Raw genomic sequence first — 23,218 nt, 5'->3', positions numbered from 1 at the left:
TGGAATGTCAGGTCCATGAATCAAGGCAAATTGGAAGTGGTCAAACAAGAGATGGCAAGGGTGAACATCGACATTCTAGGAGTCAGTGAACTAAAATGGACTGGCATGGGTGAATTTAACTCAGATGACCATTATTTCTACTACTGCAGGCAGGAATCCCTCAGAAGAAATGAAGGAGCCATCATGGTCAACAAAAGAGTCCGAAATGCAGTACTTGGATGCAATCTCAAAAACGACAGAATGATCTCTGTTCGTCTCCAAGGCAAATCATTCAATATCACAGTTATCCAAGTCTATGCCCCAACCAGTAACGCTGAAGAAGCTGAAGTTGAACGGTTTTATGAAGACCTACAAGACCTTTTAGAACTAACACCCAAAAAAGATGTCCTTTTCATTATAGGGGACTGGAATGCAAAAGTAGCAAGTCAAGAAACACCTGGAGTAACAGGCAAATTTGGCCTTGGAATGCGAAATGAAGCAGGGCAAAGGCTAATAGGGTTCTGCCAAGAAAATGCACTGGTCATAGCAAACACCCTCTTCCAACAACACAAGAGAAGACTCTACACATGGACATCACCAGATGGTCAACACCGAAATCAGACTGATTATATTCTTTGCAGCCAAAGATGGAGAAGCTCTATACAGTCAACAAAAACAAGACCAGGAGCTGACTGTGGCTCAGATCATGAACTCCTTATTACCAAATTCAGACTGAAATTGAAGAAAGTAGGGAAAACCACGAGACCATTCAGGTATGACCTAAATCAAATCCCTTATGATTATACAGTGGAAGTGAGAAATAGATTTAAGGGCCTAGATCTGATAGATAGAGTGCCTGATGAACTATCGACTGAGGTTGGTGACACTGTACAGGAGACAGGGATGAAGACCATCCCCATGGAAAAGAAATGAAAAAAAGCAAAATGGCTGTCTGGGGAGGCCTTACAAATAGCTATGAAAAGAAGAGAGGCGAAAAGCAAAGGAGAAAAGGAAAGATATAAGCATCTGAATGCAGAGTTCCAAAGAATAGCAAGAAGAGATAAGAAAGCCTTCTTCAGCAATCAATGCAAAGAAATAGAGGAAAACAACAGAATGGGAAAGACTAGAGATCTCTTCAAGAAAATTAGAGATACCAAGGGAACATTTCATGCAAAGATGGTCTCGATAAAGAACAGAAATGGTATGGACCTAACAGAAGCAGAAGATATTAAGAGGAGGTGGCCAGAATACACAGAAGAACTGTAAAAAAAAAAGATCTTCACGACCCAGATAATCATGATGATGTGATCACTCATCTAGAGCCAGACATCTTGGAATGTGAAGTCAAGTGGGCCTTAGAAAGCATCACTATGAACAAAGCTAGTGGAGGTGATGGAATTCCAGTTGAGCTGTTTCAAATCCTGAAAGGTGATGCTGTGAAAGTGCTGCACTCAATATGCCAGCAAATTTGGAAAACTCAGCAGTGGCCACAGGACTGGAAAAGGTCAGTTTTCATTCCAATTCCAAAGAAAGGCAATGCCAAAGAATGCTCAAACTACTGCACAACTGCACTCATCTCACACACTAGTAAAGTAATACTCAAAATTCTCCAAGCCAGGCTTCAGCAACATGTGAACCGTGAACTCCCTGATGTTCAAGCTGGTTTTAGAAAAGGCAGAGGAACCAGAGATCAAATTGCCAACATCTGCTGGATCATGGAAAAAGCAAGAAAGTTTCAGAAAAACATCTATTTCTGCTTTATTGACTATGCCAAAGCCTTAGACTGCGTAGATCACAATAAACTGTGGAAAATTCTGAAAGAGATGGGAATACCAGACCACCTGACCTGCCTCCTGAGAAATCTGTATGCAGGTCAGGAAGCAACAGTTCAAACTGGACATAGAACAACAGACTGGGTCCAAATAGGAAAAGGAATATGTCAAGGCTGTATATTGTCACCCTGCTTATTTAACTTATATGCAGAGTACATCATGAGAAACGCTGGACTGGAAGAAACACAAGCTGGAATCAAGATTGTCGGGAGAAATATCAATAACCTCAGATATGCAGATGACACCACCCTTATGGCAGAAAGTGGAGAGGAACTAAAAAGCCTCTTGATGAAAGTGAAAGAGGAGAGTAAAAAAGTTGGCTTAAAGCTCAACATTCAGAAAACGAAGATCATGGCATCCGGTCCCATCACTTCATAGGAAATAGATGGGGAAACAGTGGAAACAGTGTCAGACTTTATTTTTTGGGGGGCTCCAAAATCACTGCAGATGGTGACTGCAGCCATGACATTAAAAGACGCTTACTCCTTGGAAGAAAAGTTATGACCAACCTAGATAGCATATTCAAAAGCAGAGACATTACTTTGCCGACTAAGGTCCGTCTAGTCAAGGCTATGGTTTTTCCTGTGGTCATGTATGGATGTGAGAGTTGGACTGTGAAGAAGGCTGAGCACCAAAGAATCGATGCTTTTGAACTGTGTTGTTGGAGAAGACTCTTGAGAGTCCCTTGGACTGCAAGGAGATCCAACCAGTCCATTCTGAAGATCAACCCTGGGATTTCTTTGAAAGGAATGATGCTAAAGCTGAAGCTCCAGTACTTTGGCCACCTCATGCGAAGAGTTGATTCATTGGAAAAAACTCTGATGCTGGGAGGGATTGGGGGCAGGAGGAGAAGGGGACGACCCAGGATGAGATGGCTGGATGGCATCAGTGACTCGATGGACGTGAGTCTGAGTGAACTCTGGGAGTTGGTGATGGACAGGGAGGCCTGGTGTGCTGCGATTCATGGGGTCTCAAAGAGTTGGACAGGACTGAGTGACTGAACTGAACTGAACCGCTTTGGTTTTGTTCAGGGACTTTTCCTTGAAACCCTTCCAGAGTTGAGTTAGAAACCAAGAGTCTGAAGCTCTGGAAACTTCTCTCTGATCTCATTCCATCATGGTCTTGGATGAACTCACTGAAAGATAAGTTTGGCTGTGGTAACACTTGCTGTGTGTGTCCGAGGAAACTTCAGGCCGAATACCTGCCCTAACTGCTCTCCTAGGCTTTGCATATGAACTCTAGCTGGAAATAATACAGGCTCCTTTTTATTGACATGAATATATTGGCCTAAATACATAATTTTAAAATTTTTTATGGAAGTAGTTGATTTATAATGTTGTGTTTGTTTCAAGCATACAGCAAAGTGATTCAGTTACATATATGTGTATATATATATTACTTTTCATATTCTTTAAAAAATTTTAGTGAATAATTTTTACTAAAGTGATTTACTTTTCATATTCTTTTCCAGTATGATTTATTATAGGATACTGAATATAGCTCCCTGTTTTCAAAACCTACAGTTGGAGCTTATATATTCCCCCATTCCCTTCACTAGCTTTTTAGTTTGGCAGGGATATCGTTAATACCAAAAACATTTCTTCTTTTAAATATACGTCATAGAGACTTTGCTGGTTGTCCAGTGGTTAAGACTTTGCCTCCCAGTGCATGCAGGGTCGATCCCTGGGTGGGCAAGACCCCATATGCTTCAAGGCCAAAATACTGAAACATAAAAGAGAAGCTATACTGTCACAAGTTCAATAAAGACTTTAAAAATGGTCCATATCAGAAAAATAATCTTTATACGTCACAGTCACACCCACCACTACATGGCACTTTCATACTATATAAAGTGTTTTCTTCGGCTTTGCTCAAGGAGTAAGTGTCAAAGCTTGCATAGCACCTTGGAAACAAAGCTCTCTCTCGGTACAGGAGCAGATATGGGATGTGTGTACACAAAAGGTTCATGAAGCGCTGTTCTAGAATCCAGAACTCCTTCTGCCCTGGAGCCTCTTCCTGGGGACCCCTGACTGCTCCATGGTTCCAGCTAAGAAAGCCAGCCTGGCCACCACGACTGGCTTTCCTCATCCCCTCAACCTCATTACAGCCCCCCCGAGTGCTTGCCATCAGCACCCAGAGTGCCAGTCACACGTGTGATTTCACCTGAGTAACTTGGCGACATTGCCTCCATCTGAGTGGTGAGAACTGTGAAGACGGTGACCTTTTAGTTTGCGACCGCTGCAGCACTGTCAGTGACCGTCCCTACTTGGCATACTGCAGGTGTTCAAAAAATTACCTGTTGACAAAAACAACCTAATCTGAGCATTTCCTCCAAACATACTGTATCGGTCCACCTCTGCAGAATATTTCTGGGGGAAGTGTTGGCCTTACCACCCCTCTTGAAAGCCCTGTTCTCCACCCTTAAACAGAAATGACTCAGCAACAGTGGTACCAAGGATGTCCACAGAAGTTGCTCTTTCTGCGTCCACTCCCAGAACTGCATGCATTCCTCTGGAGATGACAATCCAACATGATGATCCTCTCTGACCCGATTTTGGAGACCTAGCTGTCCCCACCTGCTCTAGAGACACCGGCTTTCCCTCTTGGTCCCCAAAGAACAGCTTGCTTGACAATATGTAACAGTGGTCGGTGCAGTATCGCACCATACAGGGTCCAGGTTGCACGCTCACACATCTCAGGGTGCACTTGCACACTCCCAACACCTAGCAGGAGGAGGAGTGTGGACTCCTGTGCTTCAGAGGAAGAGTCTACTGTTCAGAGAGGCTCAGAGGACTTTGCACAGCACAAAGCCACTCCATGGCGCGACCCTGAATCTCCCCCTTTTACACATCAGTGCTGCGTAAACGAGCTCTCTGCTTTGTCTTCTCACCTAGGCCATGGATGCTGTGAGCACAGGGGCTGTTTTCAGGTTTTTTCTCAGTGTGTGGCCCAGACAACACAGCAGGCACTCAATACATGCTGGCCTTAGGACAACTAGAGGGTGAGTCTCAACTGGGATACCTTGCGGGTGGAGTCCCTCTCCTGCTTTGATCAAACAATAAGGTGAACTTCCACTTGGAGGCGGTCTCAGACTGATACTCATGTGCCCCCAGAAGCCGCAGACCCGCCTCCATGTATCAGAGGACAAAACCAAGTACAGTTTCTTGGTCAGTGCGTCTGCAGTTGACCCATGTTCCCTTGCAGTTTACCTTACACTGTAAGTATAAGCTCACTGGTGTAAGATTTATTTTTGGCCTCCCTCCCCTTCTTCCCATGAGGGTCAGCCCCACAGGGCAGAGGCTCTGCTCTCCATGGCAGTGCCTGATACTTGGCACGGTACAAGGACCACAGAGGGACCTCTGAGGGTCTATGGAAGGAAGGAGTGAGGGGACCTGCCCAGGGTCAGGTCTGTGTGTGAATTAGTTCTGAATCAGGATAAATGCTCTCCCTCTTGATTCCAGGCAAGTCACTCAGCTTCTCTCACTCAGTTGTCTTGCCTGTAAATGGAACTGATAATAGTACCTGAACTTTAAGGGGCTATATGAAAATTACATGCATATAACACATGTATATTTTCTTGGGCTCCAAAATCACTGCAAATGGTGACTGAAGCCATGAAATTAAAACACGCTTGCTCCTTGGAAGAAAAGCTATGATAAACCTAGACAGTGTATTAAAGAGCAGAGACATTATTTTGTGGACAAAGGTCCGAATAGTCAAAGCTATGGTTTTTCCGGGAGTCATGTATGGATGTAAGAGTTGGACCATAAAGAAGGTTGAGTGCCAAAGAATTGATGCTTTTGAACTATGGAGTTGGAGAAGACTCTTGAGAGTCCCTTGGACAGCAAGGAGATTAAACTAGTCAATCCTAAAGGAAAGCAACCGTGAATATTCTTTGGAAGGACTGATGCTGAAACTTCAATACTTTGGCCACCTGATGCGAAGAGCCAACTCATTAGAAAAGACCCTGATGCTGGGAAAGATTCAAGGCAGGAGAAGGGGACGACAGAAGATGTGATGGTTGGATGGCATCGCCGACTCAATGGACATGAGTTTGAGCAAGTTCCGAGAGGTGGTGAAGGACAGGGAAGCCTGGCGTGCTGCAGTCCACGGGGTTGCAAAGAGTTGGACATGACCGAATGACTGGACAGCGACAACACAGGTATATAGGGCTATCCAGGTGGCTCAGTGGTAAAGGATCTGCCTGCCATGCAGGACATGCGAAGATCCCCTGGAAAAGGAAATGGCAACCCATTCCAGTACTCCTGCCTGGGGAATCCCATGGACAGAGGAGCCTGGCGAGCTACAGTCTGTGAGGTTGCAAAGAATCAGACACGACTTATTGACTAAACAACGACAACGCATGTATATAAACCATGTGCACTGAGAACAGCATTCAGTAAGTTATTTATCATCGCTGTTATTGTTATTTATTTTATGCTGATAGGCATAAATTTCCAAATCATGAGAATACATTCACCCTGGGCCTTCACTATTCATTCAAAGACAAATAACGCAATCATGGAATTGCTTCCTCCTCTGTCTGGCCATTTCTTGACTGTGGCTGCATATGGAATAGCGTTGGTTCTGAAACCTCAGGGCCAACTGAGAAGAAAGAGATGCACCGACACCCGGTTGACTTCTCCGTGGTGGTCGACCCCCTCCCTTCACTCTTAGGGGAACAGAATCTGGCTCCAGGATTCCACTCTGTGGACAGCCGTGAACAGAAACTTCATCAGCGTGGGAGAGGTAAGACAGACTCGCCGAACAACTTAAACTTCAAAACCTGCAAAGTTTTCCAGAGACCGAGCCCTATCCAGCAAAGCTTCAGTTTAGAAAGTTGCCACAGCACGAATTAAAAAGGAGAAAACGCCAGTCCCGGGGCAAGAGAGGTACCCCTTGTTAAGGACTCACTCCAAAAGGGAACACATCAATGGAACTGCAGCAGAGGGTGGCCAGTATCTAATACGGACAATATGTACAGGATTACAATATGGTACTCACATCGAGCGTTTCATAAGCTAGATAAAAAGGAATGGAATCCCGGATATAAAGAACCATTGAGATTCTCGGGGGGAAGGGGCATCCAATGCTTCCACCTCCTGACGCCCCGAGAAATATGATTATGAGGGACAGTAATTTCTCCCTCGGATTTTCCAACTCTCCAAATAGCGAGCAGCTGCCTGATGAAGGGAAATTGGTTCCTATCCTTTGGAGTTTTCTTTCATTAAAGTGCACATCACTTTGAACGTTGTGTGCCACATCCACTGATACTTTGGGCAGGGGAGGGAAGCAACTGATCGTCCCGCGTGCGGAACAGGAACGAGTCTGGTAATTCTATGGTAAACTGCAACACAGGGAGGAGACTGCTATCTTCCCAGATGTCTGACAAATTAACTCTGTTTCCACTGGTTTAATGCGCTGAATGGTAAGTGTCTGCAGTATCTGGTTTATGCGTTGTTTGTTCGCAAAAGAGACAACAGTTTGCTGAAGACTTCTTTATATAGAAACATGCAGACACGCAAACTCAGGAAATGTGTTTATAAAGACTCCGGCTCTGACTCTAGCCTTACAGATGTCTTCTCTTCTGTTACAACAAATGTTATGGTTTGGGAGAATTCTTTTGTGAGTGAAGAATGCTTTATGCTAAGAAAAAAATAAAGCAGTGTTCTGTATTTTTTCAAGATCTTTATAGCTTATCAACCCCTGCCACCATTACTATTCGTGATTTACTTTCCTTCAGAATTGGGGGAAGGGGATGGCTTTAAAATATTTCTTCTTAAGGCTTTTATTAATATTTGTCCTTTATTAAATATTGACTAAATTAAAAAACATCAAATATATATATAACTGTAAACAATGTTACAATGAAGACTTATAAACCTCCCACCCATTTTGAGAAAAAGAACACTACTCACATGTCACCTTGACAAACTGAACATCTCACTTCCATGAATGATCAGAGCGCCATGAATAGCCAAGAAGAATGTACCAAGGCGACTCTGGGAAAGGACCTGCTCTGCCAGGGATCAAAAATTACTGCAGAACTGAGGAGGATACACCAGAGGCCCTAAGTGCCGTGCTGGTGCAGGGACAGGAAAGGAACCAGAAACAGCCCTGACCACACAGGGAGGCTGGCACGACCCCATGACTAGGAAGAGACAGACTTTTCTCCAAGTGGTATTGGAAAATCATATGAAAGATGAAGCTGGACTCCAACCTTATACCATATATAAGACGGGAACTGGAAAAGGCTAAATTTATATTAAACTTTTAGAAGAAAACAAAGGCCAGTAGCTCTATGACTTCAGGGTAGAGATCACGTTCGCCAACAGAGACTAAAAGCACAACCGTAAGAAAAGACTATTCGGTGACATTCAATTAAGGAATGTGGTTCATCGGAAGACGTCATAAAGAGAAGGGAAAGATATATGACCAACAGAGAAACTGTTCAAAACGCATAACAGACAAGGGACTCGTATCTGGACTAGTTTTTTAAATTCCAACAGGCCAAGAGAAGAAGATGCAAAATCCAATAGAGAGCTGGGCAAACCCTGAACAGACACTTTACCAAAGAAAAATGAACTCCAAGAAGATGAAGATACATTTGAAAAAAAATACAGTCGGCCCCCTGTAATTGCAGGTTTTACGTTTGGGGATATGAAGAGCTGGCTGCATTCACTGCACTATACCATTTTACACAAGGAACTTGTGTATCTGTGGATTTGGGTGCCTGCAGGGCCTCCTGGAACGAGTCCCTGAGGATACTGAGGGTAAATGTGCTCAGCATCATTAACAGTGTGAATAAAGCAGATTCAAACCAGAGTGAGCTACCTCTCCATGTTCGGTAGGTGGGAAAGTTAAAAAGTCAGACAATACCAAGTGTTGACAGGGACGGGTGGCAATAAGAATCTCTACCAAGATGATGAGAAATAATTTGGCACTAGTGAAACTGAAAAGGTACATTCCCAAATGCCCTCCTTTCCTCCACATCCTGTCTTTTCATCCTCTCTGACTGCCTTTCTCCCTCTTTCCTTCTTTCCACCTACCTACCTACATGTAATTACCTATGTGTCTCCTAGAGCAGTGATTCTCTAAGGGTGCTACCCAGACTAGTAGCAACTAAAACCTCATGGTGATGCACAGGACCCAGTGTTTTGACAGATCTCCCATGTGATTTATGATGCCTGTTCACTTTGAGAACCTGTCCTAGAGGGGTTTTTATGCCTTGAAACAGGTGTCAGAATGGAAGTTACAAAATGAGAGTCCATTCTCCTCTTCCACTGGTCTTTGCTATCCAAAAGGCAAAAAAGTTAGACTATCCTTAATACCCAGGGAGTATAGGAATGGGGGAGGACAGGTAGACACTCACATTCAGTTCAGTTGCTCAGTCGTGTCCGACTCTTTGCGTACTCATGGGTATTACACAGGCTTATGTGGGGGGAGGTGATTTTGCAATACTTATAAAGAACCTCTAAAAACACTGATCCTCTGATAAAAGAACTAGAGGTGTGCCTAAGAGAACTATCTAAGACTGGCCACTGATGTTGTTTAATTGATGGATAAACAGTGAGACCAAGTCCTGCAGCTTGAACGTCCCCAGCAGTGGGGTCCGTATATCTTGAACTGTCATTAGGGTGACAGCTAACTGACTCATCATCACAAAGAAGTCCCTGATCAAACTTACTTTCCCCCAGTTTCAGAAAATCAAGATCCATTTGGGTAACAAGGTCCTTTATAAAAACACATTGTCTTCTGGCAGGAGGATTCTGCCCACCTTCGTTCACATTATTCGGAATTACTTTCATTAGATTACCTTCCTGTTGACTACTAGGAAAGGGATGTTTGGAGTAGGACGGTTGGTGGTTAGGGTGACACAGGATAACTTTGGAGCCTAGGGTGATCCTGACTAGGGAAAAGGTTAAAACAAAACAAAACAAAACAACAAAACCCTGAAGATTCGTGAAGTTCTATCTGTAAAACTTCTGATTAGTAAATATGTAAACATGTCCTGATTAGTTATTGGTTACATGGCAGGACTGGGTGTGTGTGTATGTATGTATCTTTTACAGACAGAACTTCACTCACCTACAAGTTTTCACTTGTAAACTAAAGAGTACATAAAAATCTACTGGAAAACTCTGCTTAAGCAAAATAAAGTAACCTTTTTGGTATTGACCTACAGATGGTTACATTTTTGATCTGCATTTGAATGTCTGAGATGAAGAGCTTGTCTTGATGCCTACTTATCCAAACGGCTTCCCTGACAGCTTAGTTTGTAAAGAATCCGCCTGCAATGCAGGAGACCCCAGTTTGATTCCTGGGTTGGGAAGATTCCCTGGAGAAGGGAAAGGCTACCCACTCCAGTATTCTAGCCTGGAGAATTCCATGGACGGTATAGTCCATGGGGTCGCAAAGAGTTGGACACAACTGAGCGACTTTCCAACCAGTCCATTCTAAAGGAGATCAACCCTGGGATTTCTTTGGAAGGAATGATGCTGAAGCTGAAACTCCAGTACTTTGGCCACCTCATGTGAAGAGTTGACTCATTGGAAAAGACTCTGATGCTGGGAGGGATTGAGGGCAGGAGGAGAAGGGGATGACAGAGGATGAGATGGCTGGATGGCATCACTGACTTGATGGACATGAGTTTGAGTGAACTCCGGGAGCTGGTGATGGACAGGGAGGCCTGGTGTGCTACAATTCATGAGGTCGCAAAGAGTCGGACACGACTCAGTGACTGAACTGTATGACTTTCACTTTATCCAAAAGAAAACTTAAGAAAAACATTCTGATTGATGACTAGTAAGACTGGGAAAGGGACCCATTCCCAAAGTTCCCCAAGAGACACATACAATGCAATATTCCCTTGGTGGAGAAATGAGAAAATGGGCCATTTGAAGTCGATGAATTCACTCTTGATGGTTTCATGCTTGCCTCTCCGCCGCATAGCCCGACAGCATCACACTAATATTATGACACCTGCCATACCACTGAAGGAACATGGCTCTGCACACTTCAGGGAGGATGCTACGTCCCCTGCTGAATCCCACAGAGGCAGAGAAGGCATGAGGATTGTTTCGGCTCTGGTGGGCCCCTACTCAGAGCTGCTGACAGTATTCTTTTGCACCTCTTCCTCCTCAACTTAACTACAGCCTCTCCCTGCATCATTCCTGCGGGTAAGAAAAGTCATTTATAAAAACTGCATTTTTTTTCACTGCTCTGTATGTCTGTTTCTGCTCGTCCCTGCAGGTGGGTGACAGGAATGCAGTGACGGGGGCAGAGCCCTCCCCTGTGACCCCCGGCTGCCTGCCTCAGGGCCTTGTGCAGCTGTATCCGTGGGAGCCATTAGAGGCTGGGGACCTGGGCTCATTTGTCACTGTGCAAACCTTTCCAGACCAAGGTGGGACCCAGTTGAGCCATTCCTCATTCAGAAGCTAATTTGGTAAGCACGTCCTGATTAGTTATTGGTTATGTGTCAGGACCAGGGGTGTCACAGAGAACAGGCAGTGTCCCCACCTTCATGTTTTCCTGGGCGCTGGAGACAAATGATTAGCAAGTTAATAAGTGTGTGAGCTGTGGCAATGCCAGAAAGGAAATAAACTCTGCACAGAGGGGTCAAAGCTGGTGGAGGTGGGGGGAGCCTCAGATCAGGGGAGCTCTCAAGGGAGAGGGACATTTAAGCTGCAGCCTCAAGGATGCATTGGTGAACTATGTGGCAGAGGAAGGGAATGGGCCATGGGAAAGCCTTGGGAGGGGAGGAGGGTTCTGGGTACTGAGAGCAGCCTGTGGGGACCAGGGCAGGTGAGGAGGGGGAAGGAGTGAGGCGTGAGGCTACGGAGCCAGAGGAGGCCAGCGCACGCAGGGCCCTCCCTGCAGTCTCCGGTAAACGGCTCCTCTTACACCAAGGGCCATGGGGAGCCAGGGAGCGAGGCACAGAGAAGCTCAGGGCTCAGCGGTTGCCTGGGTGAACATGTTGCCCAAATGAATGAAAAATACCTGTCTGTATCCCTCTGCTCTCCCTCCTCTCCCTCCTGGGTCCCAATCAGGGTCATCTCATCTAGCAGCTAGCTGTCTTTCAGGGTTCCTAACTAGTTCCCTTGTTTTTTTTCTTGCTCCTCAGCTCTCACCGACACATACAAAATCCAACATGTTCAATCAGCCATGTGCTGAGGTAAATGTGGTGATGCAACCCTCCAGGAAGTCACAGTATAATAGAGGTGGTTCGAAGAGCAAAGAACTACAGAGACCAAGTGGAAGGAGGCACAGGGATAGAGTGATGCGCAGGGCCTTGTGGGATGGCTCAGCAGAGGGATTCACGGGTGCACAGGGCATCATGGGAAGGCTCAGTGCAGGGATCCAGAGGTGCACAGGGCATCATGGGAAGGCTCAGTGCAGGGGTCCAGGGGTGCACAGGGCATCATGGGAAGGCTCAGTGCAGGGGTCCAGGGGTGCACAAGGCATTATGCGTAGGCTCAGTGCAGGGATCCAGGGGTGTGCAGGGCATCATGGGAAGGCTCAGTGCTGGGGTCCAGGGGTGCACAGGGCATCATGGGAAGCTCAGTAGAGGAATACAAGGGTGTGCATGGCCTCATGGGAACACTCAGAGAATATCTAAGCTGGGTGGTGGTTAACTGGGCTTAGTTCTATGGGGAAAGCAGGAAAACTCCTTTTTAGTTCCTCCATATACTGTAGCCCACCAGGCTCCGCCGTCCATGGGATTCTCCAAGCAAGAATACTGGAGTGGGTTGCCATTTCCTTCTCCAGGGGATCTTCCCAACCCAGGGATCAAACCCAGGTCTCCTGCATTGGAGGCAGATTCTTTAACCTCTGAGTCACCAGGGAAGCCCATATCTTTCTACCTAAAAAAGAGACAGGAGGAAAGAGAGAAGTAAGCCCTGTTCTAACCCTAAGCTATGCCTTTTCATTTCTTAACATGAAAGTGGCTTATGATCCATTGTTAACTGAAGAGAAAACAACAGCTAGAGACAGTAAATGTCCATGCTGAAAGCAGTGACTTTCTCAACCATAGACAGACAGGCGCCGTACTCATTACTAAAGGGCCCCGGTTTGTCAAAGCAGGAGAAAGTGGGCTTTCTTTTTCCATACCTGCTTTGCTTAACTAACTTAGAAATTAGTTTAGTAACTTAGTTTAGTAAATTATTTCAGCAATTTAATTTAGTAAAGCCACTGCTAAAACAACGTTTTCAGAATCTATTGATACCCTGTTTAAGCAAACACACTTCTAACTGCAGGAAAAGAATGCCAGGTTCAACGCTGCTGTGTAGAGGTCAAGTTTATGTCCATCTAATTTACCACCACTAACTCTGTACCAGAACTTCCCTGGTTCAGGTGGTAAGGAATCTCCCTGCAATGCAGGAGAGCTGGATTTGATCTGTGGGTCGGGAAGATTCCCTAGAGAAGGGAATGGCAACCCACTCCAGTATTCTTGCCTGGAGAATCCCATGGACAGAAGAGCCTGGTGGGCCACAGCCCATGGGTCTCAGTGGACTCAGTTGCTTTCGCTTTAAAGCAGTAAACTCACCTAAGTACTGAATGTAGCTAATTAAATATGAAAATAAGACTGTGTACTGTCAAGTTTCCAGAATAGTCCTTAACTTGCAGATCTGCACTAGCATTTAGTACAGAAATCTGTTTTTTTTTTTTTCTAAACCAACTAACATATCAATAGATTGACAGAGAAAGGGTCACAAAGACTTATATCTTTAGTTTTCTGGCAAGTTACGGTTACTGGGTAGAATCTTTGCTGTTCAAAATCAACAACATTAATGGCCTAAAAAGGGCACAAATTCCTCTTCTAAAGGATTCTTTGTTACTAAGAAGTAAAACAAAAGGAGCTTTCTCAAATCATCTGTTCTAAAGTTGCTTGGGTGGGGGGCGGGGGGTCAGTGAGAACTCTCAGTAACTCTCGAGCTCATTTCTCTTTGCTCACCACTCCCCTCTCCACCCTGCCCCAATGTGAGGGACCAGAGGTTCCCTAGAAATGCCTCTCATTTGTAAGAGAACAGGTCCAAAGGAGAGAAGGCTGACAGCTGCCAAGCAGCACAGGTCCATCCCTATGTGAGAATGTGGTGTCTGCATGACAGCCCCACAAAGGCAAGGGCAAACTCAAAACAAGTGTCCCGTGTTAACACTGGTGGTCAACTCATGGACCGTGATGAAAACGATTTATACAAGAGAAGACTGACTGGACAACCCTTGGAATCAGATGTGGCTCACAGCCCCGTTCATAAGTCCTTTGGGTTTCACTTTCTTCATCTTTGAAATGGGATAGTAACATTACCTATCTCCTGGTGCTGCTGTGGCAGAAATGCACGGTCACCACTTAGCACAGCACCAGCATATAGTAAGCGCTCAATAAGCAATACTATAGAGTTTGGGATCGACATATACACACTACTACATATAAAGCAAACAAGAATCTGCTATATAGCACATGGAACTAAATTCAATGTCTTGTAATAACCTATAACAGAAAAGAATCTGAAAAAGGATACGTATATATGTATAACTGAATCACTTTGCCGTATACTTGAAACACTGTAAATCAAATATACTTCAATAAGAGAATAAAAATTAAAAATAATACTGTGGTTGCTGAAAAGAGCATCACTGTCATTTATCAATATTTTTATTTGTCATCTTGAAAATCTGCACGAAGGTTTTAGTGAATGTGTTAGTTGTTATAACTAACACCAGAATGACTTCTCTGTTGGGTCATCAAGCTGCAAAGGTCACTATTCTACCAAGAGTCTCTGGCTGACATCAGAAGAGGCAGAAGGAATGAATGTTCAGACTAGTGGATCACTGCTTCCCCGCAACCCCCGACTCCAGGTCTCCATTCGTGAGAAGAGCCCCGTCAAAGCATCCACAAGCTGGCTTCCCCCTGGTCCTGAAGGAACACTGCTGGGCGGAGGGCTGGTGCCTGGCTTATGATGGAGTCACGGGCACGAAGCCGACCAAGGGGTAGACTTCCCCATCTCTGCTCACACATCCCCTACCTGACAACAGGTCATCAGCTTCAGATCGATTCAGACCACAGCTCCACAGCTGTGACACTCCCTGTCATGCTATCCTGTGAATATGAGATCTCACAGGCCAATTAATTTACCCAAGTTGAAGATTACAGCCCTCGATAACCTGAAAGAATCTTCCCTGTCCTTTCTGCTTCCCTGTCCTTCCACTTCAACAGTGCTTCTGAGTATTCTAAGTCACTCAAGGCAAGCAAAGGCTTTCCAAAGCATGAAGCAGTTGCTAAGTTAAATCTTAAATCTCTCATAGGCATGGGCCCTGTCTGATGCTCCACAGGATGCCACAGTCACCATTAAAGCACAAAGCACCGCTGTAACTCAGTTGATCTGACAATCCCAGGGTGGGCAGGAGATGCATCTTGTCCTCGCCATCGAAGTAGTGCACACATCCCCAGATACCTCAGGGCATTCCTTAACACACAGCCGAGATCACTGGGATGTGTGCGCTTCTGCAATGTCCTTTAATGACCAGGCAACTTCGCGTGTTTTTGGTGTTTTCTTATTGTGATTAAAGGTACAATAAGGTATGTTTGCAACAAGAGGCACGGCCATTGTTCTGCATCATTAAGCTCACAGCCGTCCCCAAAAGAAACTGTGGGCAGCTTGCCAAAGGCCCTAATGAAGAGCATCTCTTTGAATTATCTCTGGATGAGGAAAGGATCAAGTCTGAGCCCCAGAATATTTGATCCTCTTTGTGCGGCTGTTACAAGGGCTTACTGAAGCCAGACACACTGGACCTTCTGCAACTGTAATTTATGGAAACCTTAATTTCTCTGCTCTAATAAGGCTTTGCATAATAAGAGCGGGAATGCAATTACTAATTCCTGCAAGTGTTTTGTGAATTCCTTTATGCTACGGTTCAGGACTCCCAAAGAATAGGAGAAAGGGGGGTTTTACTTAGTTGGCACAAGGGTAATGGGTCTGAAAAGTAGTTTGAGTTTCCTGAAAATAAATCTACATGGCTTCCTAAATTGCTGACAAAGTGGATTCCGGATGAAAGTCATTTATCAGCAATTTACTGCATGATGCTTTGGCCAGAAATATTTCCACATAAATTTACCTAGTAACAAACAAACACACAACACCCAGGCTTTCTCTTTTTGGGGCTGAGGGGGAAGAGCCCAAATAACACAGATGCATAAGCACAGGTTAATGCAGATTTGCAGAAAATGTGGTAGGATGACCTTTTGGAGGGTGTCAGTTTAATTATTACATCTACAGCAATGTATGTGAAATAGTATTTTCATGCATTGATGGTTAAAACAAAAAAAAAGCAAGCTATTAATACTACATTTTTACGCAGAGTTTTTATCTTATATGCATCGGTGAGCATCTGTATATAACCACCTTGGTGATGGTTCTGTTGTTCTACTTGTTTCCCTTCTAAATTCCTCACTCTCTGAGAACCGGGGCTCACTGCACCTGATAACTTGGCAAATTTAGGATTACAACAGCAATGCATGTTAACAAGAGAGCCAGACCTCCAGGGGCAATAGCACTTCTACCCAGACCTCCAAAGTGCCCCTGGACTGCTCTGAAAGGAGGAGAATCCAGCACATCCCTGAGCAAGAGGTCATACGTCAGATGTATCATTTCCAAAATTTATTTAAGATGCTTGTTTTTTGAAAGGTATGTGCTCTTCACAGAGGAGAGTGGCCTGGGTGCCTAAGTCCCAAAAGATTTGTTTTGACCCTCTCTATACCTCAGTGCAGAAACACACACACGCACACACACACACGCACACACAGCCCTCTTTCATTCACTCAGTTATTCTATCATTAGATTTTTGTCCAGAGGCAGCCAACTCACAAATCTTGCTGTATATTTAATGTTAAGCGCCATCTGCTGGCTCATGCAAAAATAGCACCCAATCGACAGCTAACCAAAATTTTAAGCCTAGCCCCTTTCAAGAATTTATTAATATACCATTTATTATGAAAACCAAACAAGCACCTTTTTTTCTCACCAACAGCATTCTTCTAATGTGCTAGTGTTAAAATTCCTTTGTAACAGGATTACGATTTTTTGTGATTAACAGAGAAAATTTTGAAGGAGTTAGAATGATTTAAGGGGAAAAATATCTTACATTGTCAGGTATAACGGTGTGAAAATCTCCTAGTACAAGGGAAGACTGAAGCATTAGGAAGCACTCAACATGAACATAAGGTAAGTTCTCTGAATTGTGCTGTAAATACTCCGTTTCATCCCCACTGAAATTTCCCACTGGTGATGCTGCAGAAGTTTAGAGAAGCCATGCGCTGTGGAAGACAGCAGCCAAGCCCACGCCACTCGCTCTGGAAGTTCTTAAACTTTTCACAGGGGGAGGTATAGAAACGGCAAGTGTGAAGCGTGGATCTGAACCACATGTCCTGTGACAAGAAGCCGCTCATAGACTGCAGTCTGCGGTAGAGGCCCATGCTCTCCTGTAAGGAGCGCCTTCCAACTATTTGTAAACAGAGACAAAACCGGGCCAACATTAATCATCTTCCACGTCTCCCACAACTTGTTCAAAGGGTGTGTGACCACGCGCTGACCCTGCCGAGGACATCTGTCCACCACTCCGGAGAGAGTAGGCGGTGGAAACAGCTTTGGAACATCGCAGCTTGAAACACACTATGATCCTCTATTTAAATACTCAAATACAGGCACCCAGGGGCCACTGTCAAGGAAATCACCTAACAGACTTCATAGAAAACATACAGAAATGTCAGAAAGGCTGTTTCCTTTCAAACACACACACACACACACACACACACACACACACACACACACACGTGCAGAAATCCCCAGTTCCTTTCCCAGGAGTTACGCTCAGGCAGGTGACTGCCCGGCCACTCCCACAGGCTAAGAGGCAGCGCGTTACCTGACAAACTTCGTAGAGTAGTTTGTACTGCTCCTCCGGCTTCTGCAGGCTGCACAAACTGCATCCCATGTTTAGAGACCTGGCAGAGGCAGGCTGCAGGACTTGCCGGCGCCAGGGAGGAGCAGCACTCTCAGCATGCAGGCATGAAGGTGTCCTCGGAGAGCCTCAGGTGCCAGGTGCTGCGACGCTGCAGGCTGGCGGTGCTCCTGGAGGCTGCCAACAACTCTGCTCCCTTCCACGCTCCCCTTCTTTCCCTCACAGCAGCACGCACACACGCACACAGACATACAGACACACACTCGAGCGCGCGCGCGCACACACACCACTCCCTCCTCTGAGTGATTCTGGCAGCTGGATTGTGGTCCAATGCACACGCTATATATACTGCCACTCATGCATATTAATCAGCCCTCATTGACTATTCATAACAGACAATGATACAGAAGCTATAATTGCCAACTATGACAGTTGAAATTTCTCTAATTAACAAGCAAGTGCTCCAGTGGCAGGGAATAATAAAAGACACTAACAATTTTGCAAGCCATTTTCTGGCAGTTACCAATAAACATGACTGCATGTTGAGCCGGGTCTCTGAGGATAATCCCTAATGCACTGAAGCTAAGTAGAGATTCGTTTTTAAATATACCATAAAATTTGTGATGATATAAACTGTATTTAATGCTGCAGATAATGATGGCATATTAAATGGGTTTTATGGAATGGACATGTTTGGAATCACATTCCTAGGACATGTAGTGCTTTACTAAGATGCGGGAATAATCTTCCACATATGAATAAAATATAAAAATTTAAATTGTGAGATATATGCGTGAGTATGCAAAATAACCAGAGGGGTATAACGACAGAGGCTGCCTGATAGGTGAGCAAGCAGATAATCACTGCTAAGGTGCATTTTCAATTCCCAAAGCGGAAAGTTATTTGTGAAAGGGCTGCCGGGCTAACTGGAAGGCGGAGAAGCAGCCCGTCTCCTGCCATCCCCACAGCCACGAAGCCCATATCAGAGCTCATGCCGTGGAGCTAAGTGTCAATGGCGACTCCAGATCTGTATTTAATGCTCCAGATCTGCCCAGACTTCTGTAGCTTCGCCCTGTGCTCATTCTCCAAGAAAGGTGAGCACAGACAGGACTGAAGAATTTGGGTTTTTGCTGCCTTGCTTCTTGCCTCCCTTTCATTCAGCCTCTGAACTACTGTGTAAGTTTTATGGCTTTAAAACAAAACAAAACAAAAACTGTGTCTTTATAAACAATCGTCCCACTGCCAGACCACAAGAGGTGGTCCCATTTTCTCAGCCCAAATGGTTGATGTTGACAACTCTCACAACTGCTTCCTACCACAGCCTTCACCTCCTTCATTTTATAAAGGTTGAACTGTTTTTCAGGACGACTCCCACGTCTCATGTCGGAAAGGCATCACGGAGCCTGAAGAATAAAGCTCCCTTTCTCTGGGAATCAAGACACACCTGCAGTGTGAGTAAACCAGTCCCAATAAACTTTGGCTTGTGCTGGCAGCACAAGCTACTGGTCCCATTTCTTGGACCTGGAAGGTGAGGCACAGGAATGGGGCTGGATCAGGTAATGGCCTGGCTATCTGCAAGGAGGGGAAGGGAGCCTTCATCTCAAGCCCTCGCCTGGGCAGGGGCAGCGAGCTGAGGTGTGGCAGCAGACAAAGGAAGCCACAGATGGCACTGGGCCGTGGCAGGGACCTCTGACTGCCTTTAATGATGGGAAGGGTCTCATGACCCATGAATAACTCACTGAGCCCCATTTCCTAATCTCCAAACAGGTATAATACAAACTACCGGGCAGAGTTTTGTTGCCAGGATGTGAGAAAGCAAGCGACTCAAGCCAAAAACCAGAGGCCCTGTCTGTTCACCCCCGGGCTCATCTGAGGAGCCTTCCGTCAGGAAGTCCGTTCTCTTCCAGCCCGCAGTAGACTGCAGATGGGCCCAAGGTCCACCCTCACCCAGTTCATGTCGGGAGCCTCCTGCCCCAGGCTCTGCATCCTCTCGTCTTCCCCTCCCCATTTACTCTCCACGTGCCAGCTGTCATCTGTGTACGTCTGTATGCTAAGTCACTTCAGTCATGTTCGACTCTGTGGGACCCGATGGAGCACAGCCTGTCCACGGGATCCTCCAGGCAAGAATACTGGAGAGGCTTGCCGTGCCCTCCCCCAGGGGATCTTCCCAACCCAGGGGACTTCCCCCCAGGGACTGAACCTGCATCTCTCATGTCTCCTGCACTGGCAGGGATTCTTTACCACGAGTGCCGCCCGGGAAGCCCAGGCTATTCTTTACGAAGCAGAAATCAGATCACTTCTTTTGCAGGCTCTAAAGATCCTCCAGTAATGTCTTGTCACACTTGAATTAAAAAAATCTCCTCCGGGGCCTCCAACGCCCTGTAAAATCTGTTTCTTACCCATTGATCATTCCATCCCCATCAACCCCACCCCCCTCACCTCAACCCCACACCAGTGCTGTTTTCTCTCCTAGCAAGCCAGGTCCTTCCTCAGGGTCCCTGCATATGAAGTTCCCTCCGCTGGAACAGCTCCACCGCTTCTCCTCCCCACTCAGCACCCTCATCTCAGCTCAAATGGAGACTGCTTAGAAAAGCTTTGGCGGGACATCTTGTATGAATTTCTTTCTCAGCTCTCTAAACTGTCATTTCAACTCAATCATTTCCATTGCATCACTCTACACAGTACTGAAGGATCCTGCCCACGCATGCTGATTTGCTGTCTGTCTGTCTCCCTGTCTAGGGATTTCAGCATCCCAAGGGCAGGGCCTGGGTCTGAATTTCAATCACAGTCCAGGCCCATGAGGGTGCTTGGGAAACATGTACTCTTTTATCAGAATGACTAGATAAGGCTGGCTCTGCGGTCTCACCAACTCATCAGTTACACCGCAAATTGGAACTGCCACACAAGGAGGAAAACGGTCCCCATGAGGGTATCATGTTTGCATTCCTCCTCCAATCTTGTGGGCCTTTACATTATTATTTTTTGGCAAGGTTTAGTGTTTCACAATTAGTTTTTTTCTCATCTTGTCCCTGTACATCCCCAATTTAGTGAAGAAATAGGTCCTGGCTAAATGGATGGGGAACTTTTGCCAATCCTTCTCTTCTTGGGTAGAAAACTTCTAAATCTCAGCTACAAGCCAGGAGAGCTTTATTGCATATTACCCTGTACTTCACAGCAGTGTTTCTCAAACTTTGGGGGCTTAGGAATCCTTCACACTCTTCCAGAAAATTCACTGAAACTCCCCACAGGGCCATTGCATATGTGGGTTATGTCTACTGATATGTACCATGTTAGAGGTAATCAAATTTTAAAATACTTATTCCCTTATTCATTTAAAAGAGCAATAACAAATTCATTACATATTAATATAAGTCACATTTTTGGAAAAGCTACTATATTTTCCAAAACAAAAGAATTTTTTGAGAAGAATGGCACTGTTTTACAATGTCACGAAACTATGTCTCGCTAGATTAAAGACAGCTGGCCTTTCGCGTGGTTTCTGCATTCAGTCCTTTCTGATGCAGTGTCATAGAGGAGCTGCTAGAAAACTCCACAGTACCGTATATAAATCAAGGAATGAGAGTGAAAGAAAGAGGAAAGTAACATCTTGGTATTTTTATGAAAATAGTTTCACCCTTCGGCGGGGCCTGAGTCACACTCTGAAAATGGCTGCTTTAGAAGGACGTGCCTGTGAGCTGAGTGCCGAAGAGCCTCCTGCTTGTGGGGAGGGAGAGAAGAACAGTGGAGAAGATATTCATTCAGATTCAATTCAGGGCTGGTTTTGCATCTGCTCTTGTGATTAATGATGTATGATTTGACATCAACAATGCAAAGTGCTCATGTACCCGTTATGGTCCAAACAAGACTTTGTTGGGATAATCTACCTTAAAACTACCCTTTACTTTGCAAAACCATCCAGGGCATCTAGAACACAGTTTTGCTTTCAAAACTTTGCTTTCACCGAGTAAGCAAAAAGCACACTGGTGTGAAGGGAGGCTCACCTATTTTGCACCATTCACAAGGCATTTCACACTGTGGATACTAACGGCACGAGAAGTCTGTGAGCGACAGGAAGTTATGTACACCAGAAGTGTTTCTGAGAAAACAGCTGTCCCAGTAAAGATGGAAACTACTGGCTGCACAAAGGCACACGCTGTCTGCCGAAGATGCTGAACACCCTTTCCAAGTTAGTCATCGCATCACTGCAAAGTGCTCCCTGGGCTCAGGAGCGCACAGGGCACTCTCCTTCCTCTGCTCCATGTGACGCCCACCTCTTCCTGCCTTCATGGAGGTGAAATCTACAGTGCAAAGGAGTGTCACCGAGGAATACACGCAGAGACTGACGGACAGAATGAACACACACAGAAGGGGCTCAAGGTGCCCCTGGAATATCCTTTACAATCATCCTTTGAACTTCCATAAGTCACCGGGGCTGCTGCAGGAGTCAGCAGATGGAGACATCAACTCACATTCACTTAATTGCCGAATCATCTACCGAATTCAAGCGTTATTATTTCCCACACACAGACAGGGGTGTTTACTCATCTATTTACCTGGAATGTGACCTTTTCTTGTTTCCCCCAGTGTCTGATGAGCCCAGGTCTCATCAAACTAAACCTTTCAGCCAAATTCTGTGTTCTTCCGGGAAGAGCCATGTCCCAAAAAACGAGGGACGATGGGGCCAAGCAGGAACCAAGTCCACATGGAGCAATGGGGTCTCTCCAGGACCAGTCAGCTACTCAAGGGATAAATTTCAGCTACCCTCAGTATCTGGGAGACCTGTCCGCTGGCTCTGCCATGCCCTGGGCTCTTTCCAGCTTTTTCCCGGATCATACTGATTCACTAACTTGGCTTCTTGCTGGTTTGAACCTCACTCTCACTTCAATTCCTGTTGTACACTGTGGCTTGAATAATCCTACACCTACACCCACCCACCGCCACACACACACCCTCCACCCATGAAACACCCCCAGGATGCGGTCCAAGCCCTGAGCGTGTGCTTCTGCACTACTCTGACCTCCCCTTTCTCCTCTGTTGTCCAAATGGACAAGGAAGCCTGCTCCTTCCTCCAGGAAGATCAAGGCCATAAACCTGGAAAAAGCACTTTTTATGACTGCTAGGGTCTGAGTGTTTGTGTGTTCCCTAATTCTTATGTTAAAATCTGAATGTCTCCTGGGATACTGTTAGGAGGTGGGTGTTGGGAAGAGGCTTGGGTCATGAGGGTGGAGTCCTCCTCAATGGGAGGAGAGCTCTGCTAAAGAGCTTCCCTGGTGGCTCAGTGGTAAGAAACTGCCTGTTATGCAGGAGACCCAAGTTTGATTCCTGGGTTGAGATCTGCTGGAGAAGGGAATGGCAATCCACTCCAGTATTCTTGCCTGGAGAATTCCATGGACAGCAGAGCCTGGTGGGCTACAGTCCATGAGGTCGCAAAGAGTCTGACACGACTCAGCAACTGA

The 23,218-nt window shown here is 45.6% G+C and overlaps 1 protein-coding gene across 2 annotated transcripts in view; it reads right to left on the bottom strand.

Annotated features, from left to right (window-relative positions):
- Positions 1 to 23,218, bottom strand: part of PDZRN3 (PDZ domain containing ring finger 3) — a 267,993-nt gene that overhangs the window by 42,702 nt on the left and 202,073 nt on the right. The window contains exon 1 of one of the 2 annotated variants that reach the window (XM_018067087.1): positions 17,727 to 18,083. The exons of the other annotated variant lie outside the window; for it this stretch is intronic. Within the exon in view, the coding sequence (XP_017922576.1) occupies positions 17,727 to 17,795 (69 nt within the window). The 5' untranslated portion in view covers positions 17,796 to 18,083. Of the gene's footprint in view, positions 1 to 17,726; positions 18,084 to 23,218 lie in introns of those variants that run through there. 2 annotated transcript variants of the gene reach the window in all.

The sequence above is a fragment of the Capra hircus genome, chromosome 22, assembly GCF_001704415.2.
Source record: "Capra hircus breed San Clemente chromosome 22, ASM170441v1, whole genome shotgun sequence".
Classification (NCBI taxonomy): domain Eukaryota; kingdom Metazoa; phylum Chordata; class Mammalia; order Artiodactyla; family Bovidae; genus Capra; species Capra hircus.
Note: the sequence above shows the minus strand (reverse complement) of the source record. Positions and strands in the feature narration are given on the sequence as shown.